Here is a 14,201-nt window from a genome sequence, read left to right as displayed (position 1 = left end):
TCACTGATGTGCTCTTACAATTATTTGTTTTTTTCAAGCGAATGCAGAACAGCAGAGAAATGAAAACACAGTAATATTTAGTATTTACTTTTCCAACTATTACAGACAAATCAAAGATTTGTTAAACTTTTTTCAACACAATGAGAAACTGGGAAAGTTTGAAGTAAACATGGAAAAATTAGGAAAATATTTACACAATGACAAGTGGATAGAAAACAGCATTGAAGTCCTGAGAAAGTGTGAGGGTCTCCATTCAATTCAAAGCAGAACAGTTCTAGATCCTAAAATCTGAAGTGCTTTGGAGCAAGTTGATATTTTAAATTAGTCACAGGGATCGATGGCAATTCGAAGTTCTGACTGTGCAAACAGTCAGAATGCAGTCCTGTGGCGTGCTCACATCCATTTATGTCCACTCATGTAACATACACAGCAGCAGGGGGCAGTCTTTTAGCTCAACTCTATGACAAACTCTTGAGTTTCACCAGTAGAAGGTTTTTGTGAGGAAGCCGGCAGCAGCGTTGAGCCAGCTCCCGTTGGAGTCTTCCTTCGCCGTGGTGCGGGAGATTGCTCGGTCGACTTCCCTCTCTGGGCTCTCCTCCTCCTCCGGGAGGTAATCTGGTATTGCCGAGTTTTGCTCGACCTTCACTCCAGAGGAGTTCAGAGGAATCAAAACCTGAATAAAGCATTAGTAAAAAGGAGAGAAAATGTATGTTTTAAAAGTTAAATGTGAACTTTACACCACAATAGAAATTTTCCAACGGATTCTTAAAAATATGTACCCACCTCTTCTCCAGCTTCATTCTTCACCACTTGTTGGGCTGACAGAACCTTTGTGGCAGCGATGGCTGAGGCCAGACTCTGTAAATGAAGTGAGATCAGGGAAGGTAGTGTCAGAGATTATTGGAATAATCTGAATCAACTTGTTTTCCCATGTATTTGCACATACTAGGAATTTGACTACGGTGTTAATTGTGCTCAGTACTTGCAAAGATAGATATACAGTAATAACACACTACAAAGTAAGCTAACAAATTAACATACTATGTGCAAATAGAGTGAAACTATACAAGACAGTAGTGCAACAGGACCATCAAACAAGATGCACCATTCTCTTCTGCCTGATCTTGTACCAAATACTTAAATATATTTTTAAAGGGGATAGTTTCCAAAGTAAATACTGACAGTAAATGTGTGTTACCTCAGTAGACAGGTCGGAGCGGATACGGACAGTGCACCTCTTGGAGGCCATCTGGAACGTGAAGCTGATCACTCCTCTGACCTTCAGAAGAGCCTGTTCACACAAGCCCCGCTGGTCCTAGGTAACAGAGGGAGAAGTCTTTAGTAAGGGTTAGTCTGGACCTAAAAGCAACAGTGTGACTGTCATCCAGTCTACTCACAGTGCTGTCCAGTCCCTGAATGTGCAGAGTGACAGACTTGGCCTTCTTGTTGGAGGAGTTGATGAAGAACTGGGATTTCGTTCTCTTCTCCCTCTCAGGTGTCCTGGGTGGAGGATTAGCAGGTGTGCGCAGGATGTTGTACACCTCCTGGGCCAAGGCTGTGATGTCAACAGACAGAGCCTCCCTGTGTTGAGAAGCATAAATGATCATGTAAGACATGACAACAAATGTATAATCACAAAGTTAAAATAAAACATTAATTCTGTACAGTAAAATGAAATATCAAAAATATTCAGGAGAGGGTATGAAAAACATGATCCTCTCACCTTTCCATGAGATTCTCCAAGCTCACCATCATACCCAGCTCATTCTTCATGGTGGGGATGTTGGGAGGCAAATCAGCCAAGTAACGCAGGGTCTGAAAATGTAAAGATGGAACATGGATTAAGTACATTTAGCAGTTAAATCTGTTTTGACCAAGTAAGTAAAAAGTCCTGACTTACAAACTCACCAATATCTTCCCAATTCAGAGCTTACAAAGAATGACACCAGTGTTTCTGGACATCTTCTCCAATTACGGCAGAAATGGTGTAACAATTGTGCCAAAGATAATTTCCCCTGACATGAAAACAATGCCTGTATTCAAATAATAAATCACATCTTTTATTTTTCCTCCATCTTTGTTTTATGTCATTGTTTTTGTATGGTGTTTCAGTAAAGCAGGGAATATTAGCCTGCCATTTATTTACTTGCAAGTTTATCGACATTATCATCCCTGGAGGATTGTGTAAAATATCTGAGATGAGGTGCATTCAACTGAATAATGACAGTAAAGACTAATGAATGACAGATCAGTCATTCTTCTATTATCATCCACCGTCTGATCCTTTGACGTTTGTAAACACACTGATCAGATTCTCCCGCTCACCTGCAGAGTAGCGAGCAGAACCTCGGGGCTCTGGTGGTCGAGGAAGAGAACCAGCCCGGGGAGACAGCCCTGGTCCTGGACGATCACCTCCCGGTTCTGCGGCTCCGAGGCTAGGTCCCGGAGCTGACTCACCACTGACAGAGCGTCCATCATGTCTGATGACCGAACCGGACCTGAGGGCGGAGGCGACATTCACACGAGACACTTTATCAACAGGGAACCAAAAAGTTGGACTTAAATCCAGGGGACGCGGTAGTTTAGTGGGGAGGAGCTCATTTGTCAAAGTTAGCTTGGAGTTAGCCTGTTTGCTAATGCTAGCGTTGTGGCTAGCTAAGGGGAGCGAGGTACTTTTTCCACGCTAGGAAAAATTGATTTCCGGCGCATTGTTTGGACTTTAAACTAATAAATTACTTTAAATAAAATCATAAACACACATATAAAAGTAATAAGTGTCATAAAAGCGACGGAACTGGTTTTACTTACTCACAACAAGGAACCGCTCGTGGGACAAAAGTACAAATTTGGGTCTGGAGTTTACGCGACACGCGATTGGTCGACCGGCCGTTGGCGACGCTGCACGGTCGCGCGCTCCTATTGGCTTCTGCTGCTGATTCGGTATCGCCAGCCAATCAGAGAAGGCTTTGCTGCTTCTGCTTTATTTGACTTTGCAGAAGTCCTGGCTGTTGAGCGCGTGAGCTGCGAGGCTGTTGGCAGTGTGTTGGTGTTTATCTGCAGGTTCGAGTGTGTGCTGATCTGTATGAAGAGAGATTCTGATCAGTGTATTGATTGGTTTTCAATAAGGAAACAAGTTCACGGTGAGTGCACGTGTGTTTCTGCTCGTCCCGCATGTTCTGCTGCGGCGTGTTTCCTCTGCGGAGTGTTGCCTGCATTGTGTTGAACCGAGGGGGGGGGGGGGGTTCCATTATTGTTTCTGTGTGAGAGAGAGTGTGAGTGTGTCTGTGTACCATCTATTGTGCTGATCCAATGTGATTTCTCAGCCGAGTCAGCATCCAGAGGTACAGAGGGAGACGTGTGTGTGTGTGTGTGTGTGTGTGTGTGTGTGTGTGTGTGTGTACTGTGAAATAATAAACAATTATATATTAGTGCAGCAGAGAGAGAGAGGTGGAAGGAGGAGGAAAACTTCAGGCACTCAAAGTGGTTTGAAAAATGTAAAAGGCCTTTATTTCAATGGGCTTGAAGCATTGCAATACACCAACGCGTCATAGGCTTATGTCTTCATCAGGGTGTACTGACTGGTTTGAGTCCATTTCAAGTAAAAATGCAATTGTCTTAAATTTCAAGTAAATCTAGTATCTGGGGATTTTAGATTACAAAGAGGAAAAAGTAATATCCACTGAAAATCTTTTATAATGTTACCTTGAGCTCTGGGAAAATGTGAGGGTGATTTCTTTTTGTGGTACCTGGTCACAGTTTCAGAGTTGCCTGCCACATTGTGTACAATAAACACACAGCATAGCAGCACCCCCCCCCCCCCCCCTCACACTGCAGCTACGATCTCTCTGTGCCTGCACCCGCACTCTCAACACCATTGGTGTCTGAGTCGGGTCGTTTGCTCTCCCTCCCCACGGGCCTCCTCTCTCCTGCAGCCAGAGAGACTGAGTCGCTGAAGAAGAAGAAGAAAACTGTAAACTGCAGTGTCTAATGCAGTATCAGTGAGGAAGGGGCTCCACAAACAGCCATCATGCACTGGCACAAATGTGGCCCTTTGAAATTTTAAAGGGGACATAGCATGCAAATTCCACTTTGTTAGTGCTTCTACAGGTTAATGTGGGTATCTGGCATGTCTACCAACCCCAAAACTCAGGGGAAAAAACACTCGCGCGTTTTGTTATAGTTCCTCTAAGTCAGAAACGTCATGCTTGAGCGACTCGATTGCGCTTCCTGGGTTTTGTGTCGTAACAAGGAACTGGAAGTCTCCCTACATGGTCTTGCCCCCCCCGTCCCCCCATCCCCCGTCCCCCCACACTCGCTACGCCGGGTTTACACCGGAGGCAGCGAGGCAGCGCAGCGCCGTTCCCAAGCACGCAGCCGGGCTGTTCACACGGGACGAGCATTTCTCCGCTGGTCAGCCCGCGATTCACTCGCATGTGGCATTTGTCTGGATCGTTGGGACTGGGAGGCTGCAGCAGCTGCTCGGACGCGACCGCTCGCTCTCCCGTGCGTGAGCTGGAATTTGTGTCAGCGCCACACAGCCAGCAGTGTGGAAGACTTCCGCAGTGTTCAGCGCTACTGTAACCCCCGAACCCCGACATTCAACGGGTACAACAACAAGCGGAGAAAGCAGAATCGCGGGCTGACCTTATATATACAGTCTATGGGGCTGACCAGCGCGGAGAAATGCTCGTCCCGTGTGAACAGCCAGGCGGCTGCGTGCTGGAGAACGGCGCTGCGCTGCCTCGCAGCGGTCTTCCACACTGTGTGGAAGACTTCCGCAGTGTTCAGCTCTACTGTACGCCGGGTTACAGTAGTTACGCCGGGTTACAGTAGTTACGCCGGGGTACACCGGGCGCGGAAGCGCCGCTGCGAGGCAGCGCAGCGCCGTTCTCCAGCACGCAGCCGCCTGGCTGTTCACACGGGACGTGCATTTCTCCGCTGGTCAGCCCCATAGACTGTATATATAAGGTCAGCCCGCGATTCTGCTTTCTCCGCTTGTTGTTGTACCCGTTGAATGTCGGGGTTCGGGGGTAAATGATGGTCTTCATAGCCCCCCCCACCTCTCTTTCTCTCTCTGTCTGTCTGCTTGTGTGCTTGTAGTGGATGGGCAGAGGGGGACATTTAATTATGTGATTGGGAAAATTAAAACTCCAGGACAACAAGGGGAATACAAAGTATGGGATGCATATTTGATAATTTATATCATATAAAATATGTAATTTATATCGTTTAAAATCATGGGGGGAGAGGGGGGAGGGGGGAGCTGGCTCATTAGCATTTAAAGGAACAGGCACTCAAAACAGGTCACTCTGTGGAGGGCTGTTTTAGACAGGGTAAAAAGGGTGCTGTTTTATATGATCCTTGTGGTATTTTGACCAAAGTATGTTACAGACATTTCATTAAGACCCCAAGGAACCATATCAACTTGTGGTAAAATGGGCATGCTATGTCCCCTTTAACCCACACACTCTTAATCAGTCGAAGTCTTGCTGAGATCGAATTTCTTGCAATAGTGTAAAGGTGGCATGAGGCTGATTGAGAAATTGTCCTAATGTGGATGTCCATAACAACATTTCAATTATTTGATTACTCTTAAAGTTGAGGTCCACCTTTCCTTTGTTCTCTTCTATAGTTAATTGTGTTGCATCTTGTGTTCCAGGTGCCAAGTATGTGACTCAGTGACATCCTCCCTGTGTTGGCCTCTCACCAAGTCCGTCAGCAGAAAGAGGAGCTCTGCAGTTGTCAGCCTGTGCAGGGAAAAGTCCTTCCAATGTCTTTAGTGGAGGATATTCTGGATATGCTGCGCATCGTGCTGGAGTACTTTGGCGTGGAACCAGACATGGTGAGTGCTGCCACTGTGCATCGCTGGGATCGTTTTTTTTGTGGCCAAGAAAAATCTGTAGAATTTACTCACTAAAAGTGGTGTTTTTTTGTATTTTAATCCATTTATTGCTGTGTCTTTTGTCGTCTGGTCTGTAGCTGGTCCCAGTGTGGGACAGTCAGCATTGCGGTCAGTATCGCAGCATTGTGCGGATGATTGGGACAAATCTCCCACTGACACCAACACCACGTGTTCACTTTCAGGTACTGTACAACTTTCTAACTGGGTGATGTAATAAAACCAATAAAACTATAATATAAAATTACCTACTTTACCTTTTTCACTTCTACTAAGCAGCTGTGGAGCTATGTGCCTTGTTCATAACTTGTGTGAATATCTATAATTGTTTGGCGCTGTCAGCATCTTAGTGTGTAACGTCCATGTTTTGCCTCAGGTCCCTTTGCTCACCTATAAGCCCAATGGATATGGTGACGTCACCGTGGAAACGCCTGCCATCCCCTCATTCGCTGACGTCATGTGGGTGTTTGAGGACGAAGGGGAAAGTTTTTCCAAGACCAGGTAAACACATAAACAGACATGGATTGTTTTTCCTTTCACGCTCCTGCCCCTCGATCACATGTTACATTCATAAGGAGAAAAGGGGTATCTGTGTTAGCATTGGCCTTGCAAGGTCCAAGATGGTTTTAAACACTGGGTGGCGTTTTGAGCCATCTTCAACCCATAAATGTACATATTGTTTTTCAAGATTTGGTATAAAATAATATATTAAAACCAGCAATTAAGTGTTTCATTAAAGAACAGTCATATAATTTAGTTTACAGATCAAAAAACACTTTTAAGATGCAGTATCTCTTTAATATGCTGCAAATACTAGCTTCAGTGTTTATTTATGATTCATTTAGATTAGTATGCAGAGTTTTTTTCCCCTGCACGATTAATTGAGTGTCTGTGTACTTCAGAGAAAAACTGTATTTTCTGAGTGTACACAAAAGAATTTGCTCAGCAAGTATAAAGAGGTGAAATGTCCATGTGCAGGAACCATTTACCTCCGCAGAAGCGAAGCACTGTAAATCGAGATAGGGTGAGATACCCGGGACCGGCCACAAGGCAAACCCTGAGAGGAGGCAGAGCTGTGAGTCAGAGCACTGATCCAGTGGCCCTGAAGAAGATCACAGCACTGGAGAGCGAGCTGCTTCAGCTACGAGCTCAGATAGCCATGATTGTTACCGCCGCTCCAGCCTCAGGTGCTCAGTCTTTGATCCTTGTACCGCAACTCATCACAATTATTCTCAGTACGTCAAGCATGTGCAATTTGGTTTTCAACCTCTCAACATGTTTTAGGTCTGACCGAGTGCCAGAACGCCCCGGGTACACCTCTGATGTGTGCTCGGCCACCTCTTACCTCCACACCTCGCACTGCTGCTCCTCCACCACCACCTCCGCCGCCTCCTCCTCCCCCCCCTCCCTGCCCTGGCACCTCCACTGAGACCTTGTCTATGGTAGACCTGATCCGCCAACGAAGGAATAACGATAAAGACCCCGGCAGGGGGGTGGAAGTTAAAGGGATCCCCTCCATGCTGGATGTTCTCAAGGACATAAGCCAAGTGACATTGCGCATGGTGGAGAGGTAAGCGTCAGCTTGAACAGAATATGTAGGCGTGTCAGTGATTTTATTATGTTATATTATTTTGTGATCTGGTTTTCCGTCCATCCGTCCCAATCTTGCGAACATGATATCTCAAGAATGAGGGAATTTCTTCAAATTTGGTCAAAAAATCTTCAATTGGACTCAAAGATAAATACATTTTGGTGGTCGAAGGTCGAGGTCAAAGTGAACTCGTGCTCTTGTTAACATGATATATCAGGAACATCGAGATAAGATAAAACAAGATGATCCTTTACTGGTCCCACAATGGGGAAATTTGCTTTGTCGCAGCAGCAAAGAGGACATAAAAAATTAAGCATCAATAAAACTAATAAATAATTAAACATGCAATATAAACACAAGTAAATATAGAAATATATACACTGAGCAGAATGTATACAGTCACATTAGGCATTGAATTGCACAGTACCTTCCTTTAATAATTTAATTTGGTGACTGGTATAATTTTTGTCCTTTTTCTTCATTTCCCTCCAGGTCACCAGGGGGCACACCAGTCAGAAGGAGAGGCAGTAAGGGAGGGGGGGCACTGCTCAGTGACCCAGCAGCTCTTATCGCAGAAGCGCTAAAGAGAAAGTTCGCCCTGTATCGCCATAACAACTCGTCCGACAAAGAGAATTCCCTCGAACTCTCACCTTTCGGCAGCCCGGAAACACCTAAGGTTTGTCGTCCACAGACACACCCCCATGCTCCCACACACACCTTTGTTTGTATCAGGTTTATGTCATTTTAGATAGTTGTATCCCATTAATGTTTGATTGATGCTAAAGTGGAGTGACACATCATGATTGACAGCTGAGACTGGCTTGTAATTAGTCGAGAACGCGTATCGGCACAGTCGTTAGTCTGGCTCCATCCCCGATCACTGAAACACAGACTCTAGCTCCAATCCACAACAGCACAGGATGGTTCATATTCCGGATATTTGGGCTTAATTTCTAGATATCTGGACATATGGGACACGTGTCGTTCATCTTTATTTACAGTTTATGGTCCATATAGGTTCTTTATCACAAGGAACTTTAAAAATGTTGTGGCAAACATCGGGCTTGTGAGTTTTAACGGCTGCTAACCTGACACTTCTGTTCCAGGTCCCTCACCACACCAGACGCAGTCAGGGACGACGCCACCTGATGTCCCGTTAAATGATCACCGCTGAACCCGAAAGGTCAAACGTAAGACAGCGCATCAGCCAATCACAGCTGCCACAGATTTTATTCTTTTTATTCGTGTGTTCTTGTACGAGTGTTTGTCTCACAATGGACCAAGCGCTTGATGCTGGCGTGTTTTTCCTTGTTGGGAGGTTTGAATGTATATTTTTGTTAAGGTTAATGCTGTAAGCAAGGGTAATAGTGTTGTTTTGTCTTATTTGTGAATTGCATTCCTATGTTTCCAGTGTTTTTTACAGTGGTATGTTTGTGTGCAGAGCTTCTTTTTAAAGGAGATAATGTATTTAAAGGAGACATATTTAGCTCCTAAGTTGAGTTGCTACTTGAAAAGGTTTACGTGCTCGAATGTTCTGAAAACACATCACTTTCCTCAAACTGTCCATCGCTGCTGCTCCTCGTTTCAGCCTCTGTCTGAAATGCTTGCTTTTAACTCCTGTCTCTTTAAGAACCCCCTCCCAGTAAGCCCAGGCTGCTCTGATTGGCCTGATGGCCCACTCTGTTGTGATTGGTTAACCGTTTCCATTGTGTGTAGGAAACGACTATGCTTGACCTGTCTTTGTTCGGGGGGCACAGGCCGTTTACGTGCACAAAAAAACCTACACACTGTGGAAAGGACAACATGTCTCCTTTAAACAGTTATACACTGTAGCTTGTAGCTATCTGCCCTCGTGTATCTCAAATCGCTTTATGAGGCTTTAATTTCAACCAAGTGAAATAAACAACATTGTGTTTTAAGATTCATGTAGCTTTACTTTATGCAACCGCAGTTTCAGGTATTTTTATTTTGTGAAAATGTTCAAGTGCACTAATGTTCTTTTGTTGTGCTTCCTGATTTGTGTCCAAATCCCTGTAAATGTTATAATTTTAATGTTTTAATTGAGGCTCAAACTGCTGCAGAACATTGTGCACATGACAACGTAATTTTACATTGTTGCGTTCAGGGCTGTTTTTAAGCATATGTGAGCTTGGTGTTGTCCGGGCACGATAAACGAGGAAGAGGAAATCTTTTTAAATTAATATCAGACTCTGTTGCTAGAGTACACAAGCCTGTCTCTGCCGAGAAATCACACAGGAGCAGAAACCAGAATAAATCATAACAGGGATTAATTATCGTGAAAGTTTCTAATTTACAGATGATGTTTGATTAAATTTAGCTTAAATAATGATAAAAATAGTGTCCATTGTCATAATGAAGATTATTCTCCTCGGGGGCACCAGTGTTCTCTCGCAGGGGGCCCCAACCCACCATATATAAAAACAGCCTTGACTTGCATCAGATGTTGTTGTTCCAGTTTTGGTACATGAATGTCTGTGTGTTCAACTATGTAATAAATTTTCTAACAAATCCACGCCTCCTTCATGAATCTGGGATTACTCTGTTGTACGCCTACAAATAAACATTTCTTGTCCAAAACAGAAGGACAGCTCCTAGAAAAAGATGTTTCCAGATTATACATTTAACCATCAACTACTCACAGGACATAACAACAAAATCCTTATTATTGAAAATAAAAACAAACAGGACCGAAATGTTTAAATGTTTTTTTTTAATGAGCAAGAGACCAAAGTCCTATTCAGACATGATGTAGGGGAATATAGAGTTTTCTGGTGCGTTTGACCCTTCAATATATTTAAGTGTGGATTGCTTGTTCAACATTTCAAGTTCAACGTGTTTGTTGTTCCTTGAGAGTCCTGACTGGTCAGAGAAGACATCCGGAGCTTAGACGGTCACGTGAGGATTTACATCAGTTCTGGATCATTTCATTAGAACAAAACAGCCGTTCTGTTTTCTTTATATTTACGTTGGTCTGCCCAGGTGCAAGTATGGCCTTGCATCCTTTTAAATACATCCGGGTCATTTCACTCAGTTGGAAACATTCCTACGCAAACTGGATTGTTCAACTTCACCCCGGGTCACAATTACATTTCCTTTAGTATGTATTTGTTGTTGTAGCTTAGTTTTACAGGGTAATTTTTAGACCTGTTATATCGCCCATATTAAACTGCAAATATTGATATATGTTGATAAGTTAATGGCTTAAATAATTACTTTAATGCTATAGTGTCCATTCAAATACACAACAGTGATGTTGATGTCGTTTTTTTCCATAGTTATTCGTCCTCATCGACCTCGTCCTCAAGACTGTGGAAAATGGAACAAAAAAGTTTATAGTGACTTAATACCAATGTGTCTTAATTGTATAGAATAATCATGTTCAGCAGTTGTACAGTACCTAGTCTTAGATAATTAGGAATTAGAATTACCATAGACAAACAGTAAAATTTGTAAAGATGTGTGAATATCAAATTTAAATTCATCATCAACCAACAAATGAAAACTTTTACTGATGCTAAACAAATTGTAAATCTATTCAATAGAGTAAACAATTTGGTAAAATAAAAGAAACAAAAGCTGTGTGCAACCTCAAGTGAACATTGTTTGTGACGTGATTTGTCAAAGTAATCAGTTAGAATTTTACTTCTTTTTTACCTGGCGTCTGAATCAGGGACGATCTCAGGAGGATCCTGCCCCGCCGCGATGGCGTCCTCATCTGCGTAACAGTCTAATTGGAAAACTGTCACAGAACTACAGAAAAAGTAAAATTGCAAATTAGTAAGTTCCCATGTTGAATATGCAAAGAGTTGTGCACCTGAAAATAAGTTACATTAACCTGTCAGGGCCTTGTCCATCACCACTGGCCGTCTCATGTGCAGCATCCTGGCCAAGCAACGAGAGAAAACACAATTCTAACTATTGTACATAAAAATGCATTCATTGCGTGAACTCTGATTTTTTGTTTCCTTATGTACGTGACTTTTTAAACGGCTGTTTGTTCATCACCTGATGAGAAGAAATGGGAAATGTTTGATCGTCATAAATGACTTCACCAGGACATCCAGCAGCATTGTCCACACACTCGATCGAGATCGGCAAATCCTTTAAAATTAACGAGAAATGAAATATATCATCATCAAATGGCCCCGTTTGTTACAATACCAAACTCTAGTGCTTGGGTCGCATACATTGCTACATGCTAACAATGCTAATGCATCAAACAAACGAGCACAGTCAAAGCAAGTCAACCCACTTCCAAATCCAAACAGTTTTATGCAAGTATGTCTACAAGTATGTCTACAAGTATTTAAACAACATCCGCATACTTTGTATTGTACAGGTATTTTAAATACCTGTACATGTGTTTTAATTTTAGCCCTGAAAAGATCGAACTTACATTGTACGCCGCCATTTGTTTTTATTCTTCCGCGCAGATGCACAATACGTCACAAGAGTTGTGTGTCGTCAGACCATTAACTCATTATACTATGTACTATACCAATGCATGTGCAGTAATGTTAAGCAAATCAAAATTATCTATTTCAATAATTACATGAAACCCTTTGCTTTGCCTGGTTTATTTCAGACAATTGTTTTTTATTTGTGTTTAGAGACCATTTTTGTTTTTTCGTTTACAAAGATTCTCTTTAATTACCCTTTATGAACTAAAACCTAACAAAAAACATAAAGGTACCTCTGTTCCCCCACAACCCTTGCTAACTTTGTAGCACATTTCCAGCCACGTGTTCCCTATATGCTGACAACACATGAATCTGCATTTTCAAATTCAGCACATACATTTGTTAATTTCCTCCAGAGCCCTTAGAAATAAATCATACCTTGTTAAGATTCTTCAACAGGATGAGAATTGTTCTTCTTTTCACGTTGATTCACATCGGACCATGAGAAATAAGATACATATCATCCATCCCTGTTGGCTGGGTAGAGCAGCTCCAGTATGCGGTCTTCTCATCATCTTTTTGTTTCAGTGAAAAGTAGAGTTCATCTCTATACCTGTGATGCAGAACAAATATGAAACAAGACCTTTTGTTTTTTTGTGGCTGTTGAGTGTCACAGATGAACAAGTGTTTCCGTTTTCAGAGGAATCAATAGCTCTTCAATTGTGGTGCAGCCGCCCACGAAGCCACAGGATGTTCACTTCATGCTGATGGTTGTAGTCACTTTACATTTATTTCTTATGGATGTATTTTATCATCACTTTTTGCATGATATAGTAACTTCATGCTGTGCTTCTGTTGAAGACAATTATCGTGAAGTAAAGTGGTCATGAACAGACAGAAGGCATCTTTTGATGAAGCACTGCTGTCATTGTATATAAACATAATTTCACCTAAAGATTTTTGGTAAGGATAAAAAATGGAAATAATCAAAATCTATGAAAATGTATCTGTATTAACTTCTAGCTACAGTCGATTAATAAAATATTCCTTCAGACAATTTATGACTTATACTATTTGTAGTATATTTGTAAAAATTGCACACAAAAAAGATTTCTATGTGAAAGCAATTGATTGCTCAGTCAAAGGTTATCTTCTATATGAATGTAATTATTTTTCTAAAGAAAATATGGCAGTCTAACTCATATTGAGTAAGGTATATATAACCTGATAATAGTGTTATATAGCAAACAGCACCATCTGTCCTGACAGTTACAGTTAGCAGATGACATCTGGACATTGGAGAATTCAGTTACAGCTCTCACACAAATAAACGACTACAGCCAAAATTGAAAATCATTCACATTGTCTAACTATCACTTGACTTCAGTGTCCTCTTCATAGGTTTTTGTCTATAAAATCCAAACCTATAGCTCAAGTCTTACCCCTGTGCCTAACCTGGTGCTATCTTAACAAACTTAACCTACATATTCATATGTTATAATTACTGTAGCTTTTAGATATTATGGTAAACTACCTGTAATTCCATTTAGGAAGCACAGTACAAGAGAGGGTTATATTTATGTCAGTACTATCATGAGACATTTATATAGTGGATGGATGTATAAGAAAGGTTTCTCTCTGTATAAGCCCACTGTAGACCACTGCCTTTCTTTTTACATAACAGGATATATATTATAAAGTACAGCAGCACAACGTTTGCAGTTGCCTGCTGTTACCCACATCCTGTGTAATAAGATATGCTGAGGTATCTGAGAAACAAAGGAAACAAGAAACATAAAATGAGAATTAAAACAGGTTTAACATCATACAACCCAGAACATTATCATAAAATCTTCCAAACACAATTTTTTGTACTTTTTGTGTCTACATAAAAAAAAAATAGAATTAGCTTAATGGCGCTGCATATTGGTTCGGGTTTCAATCACCAGGTATTCAAATCTTCATCAACCAATATAGAACAGTGAAATGTGTTGTTTATTGATTTATTTCCTTTTATCTTTTAACTACTACTACTTCTACTTGTTCTTTATTTTCCAACCACCAGAGCTGCTATAATGCAACCTGTTCTTCCCCTGGTTAAAAGTGTTTTATGTTTCTGTATGATGTCCCGAGCTCTCCAACAGTCATTATATTTAGAGCCTCAACTTTGACTTCTTCTCCAGCAGGTGTCAGCATTTCCCATAAATAAAACATATACTCATTGTGTCAGTTGACTGCATTTTTGTGAGTCCATGGTATAAATTTATACTTCCTTTTTTTTTTTTACCAT

General features: G+C 41.8%; 2 protein-coding genes and 1 long non-coding RNA gene across 3 annotated transcripts; 1 reads left to right on the top strand and 2 right to left on the bottom strand.

Moving 5' to 3' along the window:
- Window positions 1–60: 60 nt before the first annotated feature.
- On the bottom strand, window positions 61–2,922 carry armc1l (armadillo repeat containing 1, like). Its single transcript, XM_034580766.1, has 7 exons — window positions 2,809–2,922; window positions 2,326–2,498; window positions 1,724–1,815; window positions 1,398–1,581; window positions 1,199–1,315; window positions 784–858; window positions 61–673 (listed from the first exon to the last, which is right to left on the bottom strand). Exons 2-7 carry the CDS (start codon window positions 2,476–2,478, stop codon window positions 479–481), a joined length of 816 nt encoding a protein of 271 aa, XP_034436657.1. The 5' UTR covers window positions 2,479–2,498; window positions 2,809–2,922; the 3' UTR covers window positions 61–478.
- A 49-nt stretch (window positions 2,923–2,971) lies between these two features.
- On the top strand, window positions 2,972–10,020 carry mtfr2 (mitochondrial fission regulator 2). The gene is made up of 9 exons (XM_034580764.1): window positions 2,972–3,140; window positions 5,660–5,842; window positions 5,980–6,084; window positions 6,276–6,400; window positions 6,878–7,086; window positions 7,184–7,469; window positions 7,983–8,166; window positions 8,597–8,719; window positions 8,767–10,020. The coding sequence occupies exons 2-8, from the start codon at window positions 5,771–5,773 to the stop codon at window positions 8,648–8,650; spliced, it is 1,035 nt and encodes a 344-aa protein (XP_034436655.1). The 5' UTR covers window positions 2,972–3,140; window positions 5,660–5,770; the 3' UTR covers window positions 8,651–8,719; window positions 8,767–10,020.
- A 760-nt stretch (window positions 10,021–10,780) lies between these two features.
- On the bottom strand, window positions 10,781–12,546 carry LOC117758597. Its single transcript, XR_004613320.1, has 5 exons — window positions 12,350–12,546; window positions 11,517–11,612; window positions 11,347–11,393; window positions 11,166–11,261; window positions 10,781–10,817 (listed from the first exon to the last, which is right to left on the bottom strand). It is a non-coding gene; the product is annotated as an uncharacterized LOC117758597 (long non-coding RNA).
- Between the last annotated feature and the right edge of the window lie 1,655 nt (window positions 12,547–14,201).

This window comes from Hippoglossus hippoglossus, chromosome 24, assembly GCF_009819705.1.
Source record: "Hippoglossus hippoglossus isolate fHipHip1 chromosome 24, fHipHip1.pri, whole genome shotgun sequence".
Classification (NCBI taxonomy): domain Eukaryota; kingdom Metazoa; phylum Chordata; class Actinopteri; order Pleuronectiformes; family Pleuronectidae; genus Hippoglossus; species Hippoglossus hippoglossus.
The sequence above is the reverse complement of the archived record's forward strand: the minus strand, read 5'-3'. Positions and strand labels throughout refer to the sequence as shown.